Source organism: Eutrigla gurnardus, assembly GCF_963514095.1.
Source record: "Eutrigla gurnardus genome assembly, chromosome: 22".
In the NCBI taxonomy this organism is placed as follows: Eukaryota; Metazoa; Chordata; class Actinopteri; order Perciformes; family Triglidae; genus Eutrigla; species Eutrigla gurnardus.
The window spans coordinates 13,239,020-13,258,018 of NC_139933.1; the positions used below are offsets into that span (position 1 = coordinate 13,239,020).

An 18,999-nucleotide genomic window follows, 5' to 3' on the forward strand; every position below is an offset into this window, starting at 1 on the left:
CACTTGAGCTGAAGACAGTTTTGATGATGAAGAGCAGCTGGAGGCAGCAGCAGCTCAGAGATCCAATAAAAAACAAGACACATGACGGAACAGAGAGTTCAGGTCTGAAGACGTGGCTGTTAAACGGATCAGTAAAACACCAAACCAGATCTTTATTGATCCTTCTGTCTGAGACACAAGCAGCCTGACGGGGTTTCCCCTCAAATCTGTTCTACTTTAATCTGATATCATTCAGGACAAATGAGAGTCACGTTGAAAACGGTTGTTTTTGTCCTGCAGACGTACAATGCTAAATAGTGTTAAATGCTCAGGTCAGCGTCTCCTCTAGCCGCTTCACAGGAAAGGATTGTTTTTGGTTTTTATGATGAATCAATTGCAGCTATTATATATAATATATACCTGGTATATATATATATATATAATTTGGTTAAATAGAGACAAAGTGATGTAGGTAATGACGATGACAAGACAAAGGTGACGAATATGGAACATAGGTGACGAACACAAGACATAGGTGACGAACACAAGACATAGGTGACAAACACAAGACATAGGTGACGAACACGGGACATAGTTGACAAACATGGGACGTAGGTGATGAACATAAGACATAGGTGACAAACACGGGACATAGGTGACGAACAAAAGACAGGGGGTGACGAACAAAAGACATAGGTGACGAACACAAGACATAGGTGACAAACATGGGACGTAGGTGATGAACATAAGACATAGGTGACAAACACAAGACATAGGTGACGAACACGGGACATAGTTGACAAACATGGGACGTAGGTGATGAACATAAGACATAGGTGACAAACACAAGACATAGGTGACGAACACGGGACATAGTTGACAAACATGGGACGTAGGTGATGAACACAAGACATAGGTGACGAACAAAAGACATAGGTGACGAACACAAGACATAGGTGACGAACCAAGACATAGGTGACGAACACAAGACATAGGTGACAAACATGGGACGTAGGTGATGAACATAAGACATAGGTGACAAACACAAGACATAGGTGACGAACACGGGACATAGTTGACAAACATAGGACGTAGGTGATGAACATAAGACATAGGTGACGAACAAAAGACAAAGGTGACGAACACGGGACATAGTTGACAAACACGGGACATAGTTGACAAACATGGGACGTAGGTGATGAACATAAGACATAGGTGACAAACACAAGACATAGGTGACGAACACGGGACATAGTTGACAAACATGGGACGTAGGTGATGAACACAAGACATAGGTGACGAACAAAAGACATAGGTGACGAACACAAGACATAGGTGACGAACCAAGACATAGGTGACAAACACAAGACATAGGTGACGAACACAAGACATAGGTGACGAACAAAAGACAAAGGTGACGAACACAAGACATAGGTGACGAACAAAAGACAAAGGTGACGAACACAAGACATAGGTGACGAACAAAAGACATAGGTGACGAACACAAGACATAGGCGACGAACACAAGACATAGGTGACGAACACAAGACATAGGTGACGAACAAAAGACATAGGTGACGAACCAAGACATAGGTGACAAACACAAGACATAGGTGACGAACACAAGACATAGGTGACAAAGACAAGACATAGGTGACGAACACGGGACATAGTTGACAAACATGGGACGTAGGTGACGAACACAAGACATAGGTGACAGACACGGGACATAGTTGACAAACATGGGACGTAGGTGATGAACATAAGACATAGGTGACAAACACGGGACATAGGTGACGAACAAAAGACAAAGGTGACGAACAAAATACATAGGTGACGAACACAAGACATAGGTGACAAACAGGGGACATAGGTGACGAACATAAGACATAGGTGACAAACACGGGACATAGGTGACAAACAGGGGACATAGGTGACGAACATAAGACATAGGTGACAAACACGGGACATAGGTGACAAACAGGGGACATAGGTGACGAACATAAGACATAGGTGACAAACACGGGACATAGGTGACGAACATAAGACATAGGTGACAAACACGGGACATAGGTGACGAACAAAAGACAAAGGTGACGAACACAAGACATAGGTGACGAACACGGGACATAGGTGACAAACAGGGGACATAGGTGACGAACATAAGACATAGGTGACAAACACGGGACATAGGTGACGAACACAAGACATAGGTGACAAACACAAGACATAGGTGACGAACACGGGACATAGGTGACAAACAGGGGACAAACAGGGGACATAGGTGACGAACACAAGACATAGGTGACGGACACGGACGTAGGTGACGAACACAAGACAAAGGTGATGAACACAAGACAAATAAGTGATGAAAAGATGTTTGTACAGTTTGTGTCATAACTGAACTATTTAAGTCCAAGCCTGACTAATGTTCATTAAGATTCAGGGAAAATAACACAGATCAGATCTTCCTCCTCTTCCTCTCCAGCAGACTCACCGAGGCTTTGCGGAGGCGGTCCGTCTTGCCGAAGAAGTAGGCATCTTCAAAGGAGGAGGTGCTTCCTCGCAGCTTCTCCGACAGGTTCCTGTAGAGACGCTTGGCAGCGTTGGGGGAGGCCGGCCCACCGGGGCACTTTCTGGTCTGGGCCAACTGCAGGTTCTGCATCTGCTGGCTCATAACAGCCGGGAGGCGTCTGCTGGGATGGATGGATGGAGAGATAAACATTAGCTGCCTGAAGGAGGAGTTGATGGGTAAAAAGACAAGAGTAAAGAGAGTCAAACACTAGAAATACCATTATATCATAATTAAAATAGGTATGGGAAGGTATTCTAACTCAACAACTGGATCAAAACACTTCCACCACCTCTGGCCGTCATTAGTGGCGGCTGTGGGGGGTTCGGATGGAAGGGGGGTGGCACATTGTACATGCTGAAATAAGAGTCTCTATGACGACGTCGATCAACCTCACCATCCTCAGATGCAAACAAGAAAAAATAAAACAAAACTCGAAAACAAATCTGCCCGCACTAGTCCATAAAATGGTTATTTTGAAAAGAAAAATAGATATTTATATAACTGTACACCTAATCTATACAGCATAGGGAGCATAGGAAGAGGGGAAATTATCTCCAGAAATTGGATTGATTCTGGCTCTATAGCACCCATATACCTCCAACGCATGCGTCACTCTCTTTTGCAGTTCAACTTCTTTGACCCTTGTTTTGTTACATTACTTACCAAATCAACATAATCTCATAGTTTTGTTACGTGAGGTAACGTTTTTGTAGAACTTGAAAAGACACTATGCAAGTAACAATGTGAAACTGATAGGATTGATAGGGTCCTATGAAATGCGTTTTAATTTTTTCCAGATTCCGTGTTTTCCATTTTAATTCTTCTAAATTCTGTTTTCCATTTTAATTTTTCTAAATTCTGTGTTTTACAATTGTCTGTCGATCCAATCACCGCTATTTAAGTTTCAATTTCAGTTGTGAATCAGTTCATTTCTGAACGTTTCTGATGTGAGATTCTGTTAATAGTTGGCTCGAGTCATTCTTGTTGAAAAGTTACAATAAACGTCTTCAACATGACTATCGATATCTGTGTGTACGTGCGTGCGTCATCTTGTGTGTGTGTGTCTCAGCCCCGCCCCTCGGTGAAACAGACGGAGAGGAGAGACCCTGGATGATAATTACAGTAAAACACAGTAGAGACTCTCGACAATATGTTTTTTTTCCTTTTTCAGCCTAGGTGCGGTGAAAAACACTTATGTTAGAGAAAACATTGATTTTTATAAATTGTATCCAGAGTTTGATCAATTCCACGGAATTCCACATTTAACAGTTGATTGCATTTTCATTGTCAGATTCCGCGATGCCGTCCGCGTTTTCCACATCACGGAAATCATAGGGCCCTAGATGGATATTATGGCTCTGAGCTCTGTGAAGGTTTGCTCTCATATCAGGGTTGTGTATGTGTCTAGATGAGCCAGAGAAGAGCTGTATACTGCTCCGGTCCACTGGTCCACCACCACGGGCCTTTACTGGAACTGGTCTTTGTGCCATACTAGGTTGTCATGTAGAGATGAAGCACTTGACTGAAGATCACACACTCTTTATCTTAAATCCTCTGAAACAGCTGTCAATGTGAACCTTCCTTCTGCAGCGGGAAACACATCTGCAGTGTCTCGTCATCAGCAGGTGTCAGGTGATGATTTCTGCATCACCGTATTGTTCTGCACTGATTGGTTACTCAATGTGATTTAATGCGACGCATCATGATAGTTAATAGAAACTGTCATGAAATTCAGATTGGTTTCGTGTTCAGTCTCACAACGCGTACATCATTTTTACTTCTCTCAGCACCAAAACAATGACAATAGTGTCGTTGAGAATTGATGGTTTTCTAAAAATAGGTTATGTTGTCTAAAGCTAAAATTGGTTTTGTTGTCTAAAGCTAACGTTGGTTTTGCTGTCTAAAGCCAATGTTGGTTTTGTTGTCTAAAGCCAATGTTGGTTTTGTTGTCTAAAGCTAACGTTGGTTTTGCTGTCTAAAGCCAACGTTGGTTTTGTTGTTTAAAGCCAACGTTGGTTTTGTTGTCTAAAGCTAACGTTGGTTTTGTTGTCTAAAGCTAATGTTGGTTTTGTTGTCTAAAGCTAACGTTGGTTTTGTTGTCTAAAGCTAACGTTGGTTTTGTTGTCTTAAGCTAACATTGGATTTGTTGTCTTAAGCTAACATTGGTTTTGTCGCCTAAATTTAACCTTGGTTATGTTACCTAAAGCTAACGTTCGTTTTGTTGACTACAGGACATATTTATTCTGAAATAAGGTCAGACAGGGGAAGGGGTGGGGCTTCGCACCAATCAAGACTACTGTGAAAAATGATATATTAAAATGATCAGAATGTCTTCAGACTCCAGCTTTAAACCTTTTCTTCGTGAAGCACAACAGTTTTCTTGTGCTCAGCTGAACGCGAACAAATTAAAACCTCCACCCGGTGATACACCTGCAGACACAGGTGGGCGGAGCCTGAACTGGCTGACCGCTGAGCTGATGTTCATCGTTTTAAAGCAGCTGCACGTAAACCAATGGACCAATCAGCTTCAGTGTGTGTGTGCAGATCTGCAACTGTTGAACAGAATTGGTTGGAGAAATTGATTCATCAATTCTTTACACACACACACACACACACACACACACACACACACACACACACACACACACACACACACACACACACCCATACACACACATACATACACACACACACACACACACACACACATACGTTATGTTCAGATCCCAACAAAATCCATGATCGGAAAGCCGCTAATTGCTTGTATAATTGTTCTTATGATTCTCTGTTCAGTAAATACCCAGCAGACATCTGGAGCAGGGAGTTTTAAACCTTTAAGAGAAAAAACGGTGGTGGCGGACCAACAAATGTTGAGACGTAAAATAACAACACAGTCCTCGTCACAAAGGTCCGCGAGGTGAAAATAATCGAAATAAAGCATCCAATTAATCTAACATTGATGTTTTAGGCAGCAGGTCCAAAACACCACCAATTATGAACGCTTTTACAGCCGACATCATCAGAAATATCCATGAAGTCATCATTAGTGTGGTTCAGCCCTCTAGACCAGTGAGATGTTCAGGTTGAACCAATCCTCTAAATCCCAGCTCAAGGTATCTTAAACTGCAGGTAACCATGGCAATAGCACGGCTTAACCTGACTACAAACCAACTTTAAAAACACTCTATTTTACATAATGCATTATTCCAATGCTTCCTCAACAACAACCTTTTTTCCCCCCCTGTCACTTTAGTGAATGCCTCTAAACAATACAGTACCCATGAGCCTCAGCTGCTGTTGCTATGGCGAAGAAGCCATTCGGAGCTGCAGCTTCAGTGAAGAACACGCGAACAAAAACACAGTGTCACAGCTGCTAAATGCATCCCATGTTAAATGTGAAGGTTTTATCAGGTTGAAAAAAGCTCAGTGATTGGCTGTCTGTTAATGAGATGCACCATGGGAGTCGTAGTTGACTTCTCTCCTGCAGTCTTCATGTCCACAGGCTTCTTGAATTAAAGAAGCAGCTTTTTCTGACGGAGTTGTTCATCTTTTCCATCTTTTCTCACATCTCATCGTCCTGAACGGACCCCACAATGATTCCATCCTTTATGTTCGTGTGTCTGGAAACCATTTAGTGCAACTATGCTACCAGGTGTGTGTGTGTGTGTGTGTGTGTGTGTGCATGTGTGCGTGTGTGTGTCCTCACCTGTCCAGGCTCAGTGAGGATCGTGGGATTCCCGTGTAAAACAGGGGATTCAGGTCTTTGATCAGAGCATCTCCTGCTGCCCTCTGGTTCCACCTCTGTGCCAATCGTGAGATCTTACTGTCGGACCTGACGCGCACACACATGCATACACACAAACACAGAAACAGGGATGGATGAGAACTTGAGGACAATAAATCTGCTGAAGAGAAAATCAAAGAGTTTGATCTGGACCTAGGCAGGTGTTTCCAGGTGAACCAGAATGACAGGAAACAGAAGATGTTCAGAAAGTTCTCCTTCCTTCCATCTACCTTCCTCCTCGTGTTCACAGTCCAAACATCCAACCGTAAAACCCCCCAGAAATCACACTTCCTCCTCCAGTGTTCTGTCCCAGGCTTCAGACCCGGAGACTTTACAGCGTCGCCACGGCAGCAGAGACTTCGCTACTGTGAAAGCGTGAATTTCATTTCATCAGATGTCTCCGAGCTGACATTTCTTCTCTGAGGAGAGGGCAGCGACTCCAAGCTGCAGTGTGACTTCACTATGGCAGGACTGCAGCAAAAACCCCACAAAGAGTGCGGCTCCCAGCGGTCCCAGCTCGGCGTAGACCGGATCCCAGCACGGCGTAGACTGGATCCCAGTGCAGCTGGACTGGTGGACGATCCTGCACCAGAACACCAAATAAGAACTACTCTGCTTTTTGGACGAGACACCTGTCGGATCCAAACTGAACCGCAAAAGTTGCTTGAAAGCTGTGGAAGTGGGATTGAACTAATTAAATCTGTCCGTGTTTCTGTAGATTTTAATGTCCGGCACTAAACACACTCAGCAAAGAGACCTGAGGTGTTCAGCAGCAGATCCAGCCCAGCATGGGAGCCTCCTCTGCTGGCTTGGATCCCTCTGTCTGACGCCTCCTAGCTGCCTGTGGAGCTCTGGGCCATCTGCAGGGGGGCAGACGCTCCGACAGCCCCAGATGTGCAGCTCGATCCTGGGGGCGTGTGAGCGACAGCGTCCCTACTGTGGAGCTTCGGCCGATGGTACTGAACACCTGTTCACCGGCGGCAAATGCATCGCGACGCATCGGCGCGCACACGAGTGAACACACACACACACACACAAACACACACGCACACACACACAGGAGGAGAGTGGATGAGTGGTCGAGAGACAGAGAGAGAGCGAGAGAGAGGGAGGGATGGAGGAAGGGAAATAATGAGATAGGGATGTTTGAAAAGAGGAGGCGGATAGAAAGGATTGATGTGTGTGTGTGTGTGTGTGTGTGTGTGTGTGTGTGTGTGTGTGAGAGAGAGTGAGTGTGAGTGGAGGAGGGGCAGCGGCGGCTGAGAACAAACAGCAGAGCGAGAGGAGGTAACAGAGGAGGAACAGGAGATTAAATTCACAGAGATGCTCCAGAGGAAACAAGCATCACTGCAGCAAAACTAAGAAATAAATAATAAAAAGTAATAAAGTTTATACAGCTGAGATTCCTCCTGACAGTTTTCATTTCTGATTAATGGAACGTTTAATTTTGGACTTCACTTATTAACCATTTGATCCAGTGTGACGCTTTCAAACGTTGTTTGTTTAAATTGATGCTGTAGGATTTAAACCTATTCAGTCTTTACATCTGTGTGACCCGCTGGTCTATTTATAACATCTATAAATATGTTGGTCTATAAATCCATTCACAGTCTAGCGATTAAGTTAATTTAGGGTCTATAAGTGAATTAAGAGTCTATAGCTGCATTTAGGGTCTATAGTTAAATTTAAGGTCTATAAATGAATTTAGGGTCTATAAGTGAATTTAAGGTCTATACATTAATTTAAGGTTTGTAACTGAATTACGTTCTATAGCTGAATTTTAAGTCTATAAGTGAATGTATGGTCTATAAGTGAATTTAGCATCTATAGCTGAATTTAGTGTCTATCGGTGAATTTATGGTCTATATATAAATATATATATGATTTCAGGTCTAGAAGTGAACGGTGAATCTCAGTGAGGTTTGTGGGCACAATCAGGACACAATCAGGACAATTTCTCAAACGTAAGTCACCAACATCATCATCAAGCACGTTTACAAATACTACAGGGAGGAATAGTCAGCAGTAAATAATGAGGGACTTTTATTGTGAAGAATTGATAGGAAATGACATGTGTTTATCTCCAGTTTCACAGGCTCCGTGTCTTTGACCAGCAAACACAGCCGATCGCTATCGGATCAGGCAGGTCTCAGTGAAACCAGCAGGGAACCACAGCCATTGTCTCGCTCCCTACAGAGCCCTCACAGGACATTCAGGTTATATGGTTCAGCCGAGCAGCAACCTTTGTTTCAGCGCTGATGAGTCTGGATTATGTAGTCTTTTCTTGGATGCCATGATGGCTTGTAGTCCTTGTTGTGACAGTGAAAACAAACAAAGTGAAAAGCTGCAGTTTGATGTGGAAGTCATTTTTACAGCGATGGAGGATGAAACAATGCGGATCAGTGCAGCACAACACCACCAAGCTCCACTCTCTCTTCACTCCTGCTGGTAAAACCTCCAGATGGCAAAAAGGATAAATCAAGATCGTGACGTTCAAAAACCAAGATGGTGAAGACCAAAAACCAAGATGGTGAAGACCAAAAACCAAGATGGTGACGGCTAAAAATCACGATGGTGACGACTAAAAACCAAGATGGTGACGACTAAAAACCAAGATGGTGAAGACCAAAAACCAAGATGGTGACGGCTAAAAATCACGATGGTGACGACTAAAAACCAAGATGGTGACGACTAAAAACCAAGATGGTGAAGACCAAAAACCAAGATGGTGACGACTAAAAATCAAGATGGTGAAGACCAAAAACCAAGATGGTGACGACTAAAAATCAAGATGGTGAAGACCAAAAACCAAGATGGTGAAGACCAAAAACCAAGATGGTGACGGCTAAAAATCAAGATGGTGACGGCTAAAAACCAAGATGGTAATGGCCAAAAACCAAGATGGTGACGGCTAAAAACCAAGATGGTAATGGCCAAAAACCAAGATGGTGACGGCTAAAAACCAAGACCAAAAACCAAGACGGTGATTACCAAAAACCAAGATAGTGTTGACTAACAACCAAGAGTGCTTTGAGTGTCTTGAAAAGCGCAATACAAATTCAATCTATTATTATTATTATTTATTATTAAGATGGTGACTCCTAAAAACCAAGATGGTGAAGACCAAAAAACAAGATGGTGAAGACCAAAAACCAAGATGATGACGTCCAAAAACCAAGATGGCGCCTAAAAACTTGTATAAGATGAACAGCCACCTTTGTCAGATTAAATCATATTAAATATATTTCAGTCAGACAACTCACGTTTAGAATGTTTATTGAAACAACAGAACATAGTTTGAGTTTGGCATCTAGGCTCCGGCATCATCACTCCCCATTTGCGATTACATAGAGATGATGGGAAGTGATGATGACTAAATATCTTAACCCCCCGGAGCCTACAGGTGGATGCTGGGGAGGTGGAGGGTTAGCAGCAAGCAGACAGCAATACTGACGTGGCAGCGGTGGCACTGACAGCCAAAAGGGGGAGATGGGAAGTGTCGTAGCTTAAATAGACCGGCAAATAGGGAGGATATGAAGGAAGAATATTATTGGAGTATGAGGTATGTCACATGAGTATGACGGAGCAGCTTGAGTTGTCCACCTGAACTAGCTTGCAGGCTTCTCTCCATAATATTAAAAAATATATAAAATAGATATGAATTAGAAACAACTTCCTGTCCTTGAAAGTCATTTAGCCAAGTGTGTTTCTTCAGCACAGTGGGATCTGTGGTGTAAATGCCACAAGGCCAAATGATAGCTGAGCTGTTAATTAGCCCGACAGCTTGTCCCGGCTAATAACGGTTATTAAAGCTGGCACCAACGATAGTGAGCCAAGGAGCTGCTGCAGCATCTCCACCTGCAATCTTTATGTTTCCATTAAAAACACACTAAATGTGTAAGAAGTCAGCAGCAGCACCTGGAGTCAAACACAACGGTGTGACCCAGAACATGTGATGAAGAGGAGAGAGGAGGCGTGGGAGTGTTTCAGCTCCACCGAGCTGCAGCAGGAACGCCCGATAAAAGAAACCAACAATAAAAGAACAACTCTAAACAATGAGTGTGACAGCATCCTGTCAGCCGCAGCCAGCGGCGGCGGCGGCTGCTCATCGGCGGCGGCTGCTCATCGGCTCGGCTGTTTCCATGGTTCCCTTTGAAGAGCAACAGGTGAAGCAGAGAGGCGGGGGGGGGGGGGGGGGGGGGCATTCCAGTATGCAGGCAGTTAAAGTCCTCGTGTGAACAATGGTGCAGCTCTACAGAGACACGGTGACGTCACCACAGTTCAGGTGGTTCACACATAGAAACGTTTGAGTGTAAAGTGGCGACGGCATCGTAGTGGGAGGATTTCTGTCACACCAACGGCATCAGGTCAAATCCTGCAGAGTACATGAAGAACTAGAAAACTGCTGCAGACCTGCAGAGGACCAGCTGCTGCAAAATCACATTTCAAATAGTAGTTCAAACCACAGATGGAGGCACGAGCCGCCATGTTGGAGTTCATCTCAAATTTAAACATGGTACAGACACAATTCCCTGATATTCCAGGACTTGGCCCAGAAAATGATCGGATTGGACCCAGACTTTCCCTGTCTGGAAAATACTTTCCCCTGACATTCCAGAAACTCCCTGATAGCAGGACTTGGTTCAGAAAATGATTAGATCCCCAGACTTTCCCTGTCTGGAAAATACTTTTTAAAATTCCTGATATTCCAGATACTCCAGAACCTCCCGGATATTGCTGATACTCCTTTATATTACGGATATTCCCTGATATTCCAGATACTCCCTGATATTCCCAGATATCCCCTGATTTACAAGATATTCCCTGATATCCCAGATATTCCCTGACCCGTGGGACCCCTGAACCAGCATCGGTTCGCCTCCTGCGTGGAGGTCAGGTGGTCGACATGTGGATTTAAAAAGTTAAGATATTACTTCAGTGGGTAATAACATAAATAACAGAAGTTTGAGAACCAGTGTTGAACAGCTGCAGACCTACACACTCTGATAAACACTTTGATATTCAAAACAAAAGTCACGTCAGTGATCACAAGCTGCAGGAGTGAAACGTTGCACATAGACGCCTCAAACACTCGTAACGACTCATAACTGTCAGGAAGTCAAGTCACGACTCAGGAGGGTAGCAACAGCACACACTACACTACTGTGTGTGTGTGTGTGTGTGTGTGTGTGTGTTTCCCAGCAGCACCTCCATGAGACTGTGACCGTGAGGAAATGACTCGCATCACTCAAACAAATGTTGCATTAGAACCTTGCCGGGTGTCACATAGCGGCGTTTATCCTGCGATGAAAGACTCCCCCCGCTAGCCGCTTCTGGAACGACGCTGCAATGCACAACAACATTTGCAACAAAACAACATCAGCAATTTAACATCTGCTGACACCTCCATGAGTGAAGGAAGAAGCACACCCGAACGTCCTGTTTTAAACAAGTCGTCAACGCCGATAAAGGACAACACAAACATATGTTGTTTTAGTCCTAAAACTAACCTGCACATTGCGTCGTCACGTCTTTAAAACCAATGTTCTGAGATCACACGAGCAGAGGTGGTAGTAACGCGTTACATGTACTCTGTTACATTTACTTCAATAACTTTTTGGATAAATTGTACTTGTAAGAATAGTTTTATTGCAACATATGTTTTACTTTTACTTGAGTATATTTGTGAAGAAGAAACACTACTTTTACGCCGCTGCATTGTGCTACGTTCCGCTCATTACTTTTATTTTTTTACCCATTTTTTTTTTAATGTGCAATCTGTTTATCTGTTACGATCTGTCAGAGACTTCCTCCAAAGGCTCTCACATGACTCCAGCACAGTGTTACCACTGGAGAGGACAATGGCTGAAACAACGGCATGTGATTTGGGATCGGAAAAGGCAAAACACCCCCTGGCCTCACATTCATAGACCCATAGTATGAGGGGGGGACAAGTCCCACTCACATGTTAAAACCATTACTTTGAATCCCCCCACTTCTACCATGTCTTAAGTGCACACTCACACTAGGCCAACCGTACTGCGCCCAGGCACAATGGAGCCTAAAGTCTGGATTGCTTGAATAGTGATGCTCCGTTCTGTACTTAAGAGCGGTAAGCTTCCTTGGCCCCGGCATGATTGGAAGAGGTGGATTTGAGTACGGTATAATTAATGTATGAGCACATGCACGGGTACGCAAAGTGGACATGACGTAGGCTTTGTTGGGACCTCACCATCAGGACTACACAATGCGGCCTACAAAAGCCTTCACATGCGGTCAGGACAAAGGAACAAAGGAGATAAAAAACTACAACCGCCATTTTGGTTTCACCTCGCACCCAGGTGCGAAGTGCAACGTCACACAACTGGTGCCCTATTGGCTGACAACCACAGGTACCCCAGGGGGTCCCCGGGAGCAGCTGTGAGCTATATAAACCGGCGCTGCCTTAAGAACTTTCTCTTCCATCGCAACATCACGTTGCAACAGGAGGCGACTCCTCCACCGCAGCACACCGCTGCAACAGGAGGCGAACTTATAACGTCTGCAGCGGTTCCTTTGTCCTAGGCCACAGTCTTCTCGCTGGACGAGCGACAGACTGTTTTTCCCCGTTTTTCCCGACTCGCCTTTTTCTTTTTTTTATGATTACGGATCCTGAGAAGATCGCCACAACCGCGCAATTCTTTTTGTTCACCTGCAGAAGAGGAAACACAAACGGTTTCTTTATTTCAGCGACCAGCCAGAAGCCTGTCTGAAGTCAGCTGACTAAGTCGCCACGGCGTGCGATTATATTGTTGCCCGCGGAAGGAAGAAACACAAACTGTTTTCTTTATTCGAGCTGCCGCCGGGACTCACGAACTACCGTCGCCGCCGCCGCCGCGTTAAGGAAAGCCGCCATCGCCGGGACGGACTCACAGCCTACGCAACGACACCAGTAAGAGGTTATCAGTCTGGGCAGAGACATAAGTTTGATAGTGTAGGATATGCTTGTAATTCTTGTTAATGTGCTTTAAGTTTTGATCACGGACCGCCGAGTCCGTTGCTTTCCGTGTTGTTTTACGCGTGGTATTACGCGCGCAGTCTCTCTCTCTTTGTTCTGGCTAACACTCATGTGCACACACATACACCGCCCCCACACGTATCCTAAGCCAGCTGTTTCTGTCCCCGGACGCTAAGGACATAGCTCCATCTGGTGGCTGTACCCGGCCATCTCTCGCTCTCTCTCCCTCTCTCGCGATTCTATCTGACGTCAGTGGCTCTGCCCCTGAACGCTGTGAGGAATAGCTCCATCTGGTGGTCGCGCCCGGCCATCTCTCTCTCTCTCTCTCTCTCTCTCTCTCTCTCTCTCTCTCTCTCTCTCTCTCTCTCTCTCTCTCTCTCCACACGCACACACACACTCCACGTGTGTCTCTTCCTTTGTTTAGCTTAGTGTTAGGTAGTTAGGTAATAAGGCTTTGTTAATTGCAGTGTTATTGATTGTGATCATTATTAAATAATAATATATTAAATATAATGATTAATATCGATAATCCTATTGACATTAATAATTAGCTGTTGATAACCAAATCTGCTCCTGCTACTTCCCCAACAGCTTTAATGAACAAAAGGAACTTAAGACAACAAACCAACATTAGCTACAAACAACAAACCAATGTTAGCTTTAGACAACAAACCAACGTTAGCTTTTAACAACATAACCAACATTAGCTACAGACAACAAACCAACGTTAGCTTTAGAGAACAAAACCAACGTTAGCTTTTAACAACATAACCAACATTAGCTACAGACAACAAACCACTGTTAGCTTTAGACAACAAAACCAACGTTAGCTTTAGACAACATAACCAACGTAAGCTTTAGACGAAGAAACCAACGTTATCGTTAGACAACAAAACCAACGTTAGCTTTGGAACACAAAACCAACGTTAGCTTTAGACAACAAAACCAACGTTATCGTTAAACAACAAACCAACGTTATCGTTAAACAACAAACCAACGTTAGCTTTAAATGACAAAATAACTTAAGCTTTAGACAACAAAACTAACGTTAGCAACAGCACTTTGGGACTTTAGTGTCCAACAGGTCTGATGGTGGTGGAGCCCCCCACCATCAGTAGGCTCTCAGTATTTCAGACTACGTCACCAGATCTTTATGTCACATGATTAGTTTAAGTAATGTGTCCACTAGGAAAAAGGATCCTAATTAACTTAATGTTGTTTTCGTGCTGAGTGACTGACATCCTGTCAGGAAACCAGTAGAAAGCATTTGGTGACTAGTTCAGGACTCGTCATGGGAGTGAATCATTCTTCAACCAGGAGCTCCAACAGAGTACAAACTCTCTCATCTCTTTAAAGACGAGAGTAAAATGAATACGACATCCTGCTTCCTGTTAGCGTGTCCCATCCAACTGAACTCTGACAGGATGAGTCAGCGTTCTTCACTTCAATGTGTCAGAAACATGACTCAACGTGTATACGAAAAAAACTGTGATTTTTATGTTCTGAGAAGGAGGTGTGGGAGGTAGAGGAGGAGGTGGGGGAGGTAGAAGAGGAGTTGGGGTAGGTAGAGGAGGAGAGGGGAGGAAGAGGAGGGGTGGGGGAGGTAGAAGATGTGTTGAGAGAGGTAGAGGAGGAGATAAGGGAAGTGGGGCAGGGGAGGTAGAGGAGGAGATGGGGGAGCTAGGAGAAGATGGGGGAGGTAGATGAGGAGGTGGGGGAGGTAGGAGGAGGAGATGGGAGGAGGTGGGGGAGGTAGGAGGAGGAGATGGGGATGGCAGAGGAGGAGGTGGGGGGAGATGGAGGAGGTAGGAGGAGGAGATGGGAGGTGGTGGGGAAGGTAGAAGGAGGAGGCGGTGGGTAGAGGAGGAGGTGGAGGAGGTAGATGAGGAGGTGGGGGAGGTAGAGGAGGAGATGTGAGGAGGTGGGGGAGGTAGAGAGGGATATGAGGGAGGAAATGGGAGGAGGTGGAGGAGCAAATGGGAGGAGAATGGGGGAGGTGGGGGAAGAGGAGGAGATGGGGAGGTAGAGGAGGAGATGGGGGAGGTAGATGAAGAGATGGGATGGTAGAGGAGGAGATGGGGGAGGTAGATGAAGAGATGGGATGGTAGAGGAGGAGCTGGGGGAGGTAGATAAGGAGATGGGGAGGTAGAGGAGGAGATGGGGAGGTAGAGGAGGAGCTGGGGGAGGTAGATAAGGAGATGGGGAGGTACAGGAGGAGGCAGAGGAGAAGGTGGCGGGAAAGCTGCAGAGAGAGTGGGAGGACAAGACAGAGCAGAGATCAGTCTCAGGAGCCCGTGATTAAAAAAACTCCAGTCACGACTAAAGATACACTGTGTGTGTGTGTGTGTGTGTGTGTGTGTTTGTGTGTGTGTGTTTGTGTGTGTGTGTGTGTGATATTGTTCCAGGTCTCCAAGAATGTCCTTAACACACCTGGTAGAGGAGCAAGGACGCCCACTCTCCTCACATCCAACCACATCCTCACACTCACTGCAGAACTACACACTGTGTGTGTGTGTGTGTGTGTGTGTGTGTGTGTGTGTGTGTGTGTGTGTGTGTGTGTGTGTGTGTGTGCATGTTTTCGGTTTGATACAACATTAATTCAGGAGCCCAACAAACAAAGACATAGTCTTAGCTGTAGCCTTAGCTGTAGCAGTTTGCTATTAGCAGAGCTATAGCTGTGGTTATGTAAACAGAGCGGCAGAGGATGCAACACTGTGGACGGAGCAGCTTTGAGTATATCTTCTTCTTCATGTTTATATTGTTAATGTCTCCTGGTTACATAAAATTGAATCAGTTTTCTTAAATGCAGCAGCAGAAGAATCGGTTTCAGGACAAATCTGCGGTTTAAAGTGACATGAACAGAAAGCATCAGGTGTCAACGGAGACATAAACGTCCTCAGAGGACACACAGAGCTGCAGTCTCTCCGCCGTTCATCAGCTCCACTGAACCTGCCATTCTCTCCTCTTTTCAATTGCCATGGCAACGTGTAGCCAGAGGCCATTATTCTTAATGGCTACCTTGGGTCCCTCAATGTGTGTGTTTGTGTGTGTGTGTTTGTGTGTGTGTGTGTCACATAATAGTCGCTGTAACAGTTCCACTTGAATAAACGCCACAACTAGAAGTCCAAAACGCTGACGAGGTTGTCGATTAAATATCGCTCCGTACGCAGCGTTCACTAGAGCGGCAGGAACGGTGGATTACAGAGCGTTATCAAAGACGCGGATGAATGTTGTGCTTGTTGAACACGTTTGCGCCCCGTTAAATCACGTTGTTGCTGTAGATCCAGTCACAACACACTGCATCCATTATTACACATGAGGAGGAAAGCATGAGATGGAGAAGAAGAAGAAGAAGAAGAAGAAGAAGAAGAAGAAGAAGAAGAAGAAGAAGAAGAAGAAGAAGAAGAAGAAGAAGAAGAAGAAGAAGAAGAAGTAGTAGTTGTTGAAGAGTTGAATAAGTATGAATGTCATTGAAAAGTTGAGGCTACCGATGATGTACGAAAGACGTGGAAGCTGCACTTCAGCTGCTGTGATCTGTACGAAGAGGAGTCTGAGGAGAGGTCGGAGTCTTAAATGTAGTATTAAAGGTACGACTGAGGAGAGAATAACTGGGCTGAACGTTTTCATGTTTGAACGTAGTATCTCATTATAATAATTTTTTTTTTTTTTATTAATTCCCTTAGCTGCAAAATCAGAGCTCCAACACACCACAGTCTATATTTAGTTCTGTCTGGATTCCATCACAGTATTATATTCTATATATTATATTTAATTCCTACATTTTGGCTCTTCTAATTATTTTTCAACTTATTAAAACAATTTAAAAAGGATTGTTTGTCTTAATAGATTTTGGTTCTACAAACATTCTTTGTTTCCTTAATTTGGACTCCTGTGGAGGTGCGCTCTTTTAACACGTCTCCCACTGCTGGATGGTTTCATTAAATTAATTAAATAAGCATCGGGAAGTTAAATCAATCAGTCGATCAATCGCCATTAATGAGCTGTTGATTCCAGTGGACCATTATAATATGTGTGTGTTATTGATCACTGAACAGCTGACAGAGGCGGTTATTGATCATCGCGTCGTCAGTCTGCTCCGTGTAGCACAACGCAATGCCGTTAGTCAGTGGGGCGAAGAGACGAACTGAGGGCGCTCAGATCGCTGTTACACACCTGAAATCACTCACCACAGACAGACTAGAGATCAGATCCAAATGTGACGGTTCTTCGGTCTTTGTCAGGACCGTTTTTAGCCTCATTCCTCATCTTTGCTCTAACCAATCAGCTGCTGCGTGACCAACATCACCAGCATTACGATTTTCCGATTCATATTAATCTTCATTTGAAAGATCATATATCCAATCATAAAACCCTTTGATGCTTTTCTAGTATCTGGAAATTTTATCTGGATACTTTTCTAGTATCTGGAAATTTTATCTGGATACTTTTCTAGTATCTTGAGATTTTTGTAGTATCTGGAAACGTTTCTTGTATCTGGATACTTTTGTAGGAGCTGGAAACTTTATCTCAATACTTTTCTAGTATCTGGAAACGTTTCTAGTACCTGGTTACGTTATCTGGATATGTTTCTAGTATCTGGAAACTTTATCTGAATACATTTCTAGTTACTGGATACTTTTCTAGTATCTGGAAACTATTCTAGTAACTGAATACTTTATCTGGATACTTTTCTAATATGGGTAAACGGTGGAACACCAGGACAAACAGTTGCAGCTTCCTCTGACTCACCCGTAGCTCAAAGATAGAAATGATGCATCAATGGGAGCAAACATGAAGTCACATGGATGGTCAGGTGACTCACTGACTGGACAGGTTAGGTAACGTCATCTTCCACCATCACCATCAAAATCAAATTCAGGCTATTTTCTGTGAGCTCACTCACATTTCTTCAGCTCAGAATCTTCCCTCAACTCGATTCCACCGAGTGAAGACGGAGACAATAAGCTCATGCACATAATCGGGTTTCTAGGAAACCTTTTCCCTCAGAAAACACACAGCAGAGGTCACGTCTCCTGCTTTATTAAATCCTGAGTTATTGCTCACGGCTCCAGGAAGCAAAGAGCAGAGAACACTTGACTGCAGAGGATGAAGACAAGGATCATCAAGGGATAAAGAGCAGAGCCAACAGGGCTGATGGTCAAAGGAGGGACTTACTTCTTCCTCGTGTCGTATCTGTTGGTGGTTCCCAGACTCTGAGGGGGACACAGACCAGGAAATCATCAGTATGTATGCAGGATCATGCAGAGCACTAACACCTATTACAGCAGTTCCATTCCACTGCTGCTGCTGAGGAGGAAAACACTCAAAATACACAGAAACAGCAGCTTTTAGAGAAAATACAATCAAGGTCTTAAATGGCAGGAAATCAGGTATCACAGATGCAGCTGCAGGTGTTAACGATCTCACTCTGGAAAACACTGACATCACAGGATCATTTACTGCTTCATCCAATCAAAAGGAAATTCTCTGTAAGTATGTTAATGTATATAATATATATATATAATATATATATATATATATATATATATATATATATATATATATATATATATATATATATATATACACACACACATTAACATTAACATAATACATACATTTTAAATACATTTTATTTAGTGATTATTTCAATTGTGTATAGAT

General features: G+C 44.0%; 1 protein-coding gene and 1 pseudogene across 9 annotated transcripts in view; one reads left to right on the forward strand and one right to left on the reverse strand.

Moving 5' to 3' along the window:
• The window catches only part of LOC311008500 (microfibril-associated glycoprotein 4 pseudogene), a 242,541-nt pseudogene that overhangs the window by 181,264 nt on the left and 42,278 nt on the right, over positions 1–18,999 (forward strand). The window lies entirely within an intron of this gene.
• ankfn1a (ankyrin repeat and fibronectin type III domain containing 1a) overlaps positions 1–18,999 on the reverse strand; it is a 62,480-nt gene that overhangs the window by 24,470 nt on the left and 19,011 nt on the right. For 6 of the 8 annotated variants that reach the window (XR_014599239.1, XR_014599240.1, XM_084040357.1 and 3 more), the window contains exons 6-8: positions 18,511–18,548; positions 6,261–6,386; positions 2,477–2,675 (exon numbers count right to left, since the gene is read on the reverse strand). Coding sequence is in view for 6 of the 8 variants with exons in the window: in XM_084040357.1 (XP_083896483.1) it covers positions 2,477–2,675; positions 6,261–6,386; positions 18,511–18,548 (363 nt within the window). In the remaining 2 variants the exon portion in view is untranslated. The remainder of the gene's footprint in view (positions 1–2,476; positions 2,676–6,260; positions 6,387–18,510; positions 18,549–18,999) is intronic. The other 2 variants (XM_084040358.1, XM_084040356.1) reach the window with 1 other exon arrangement.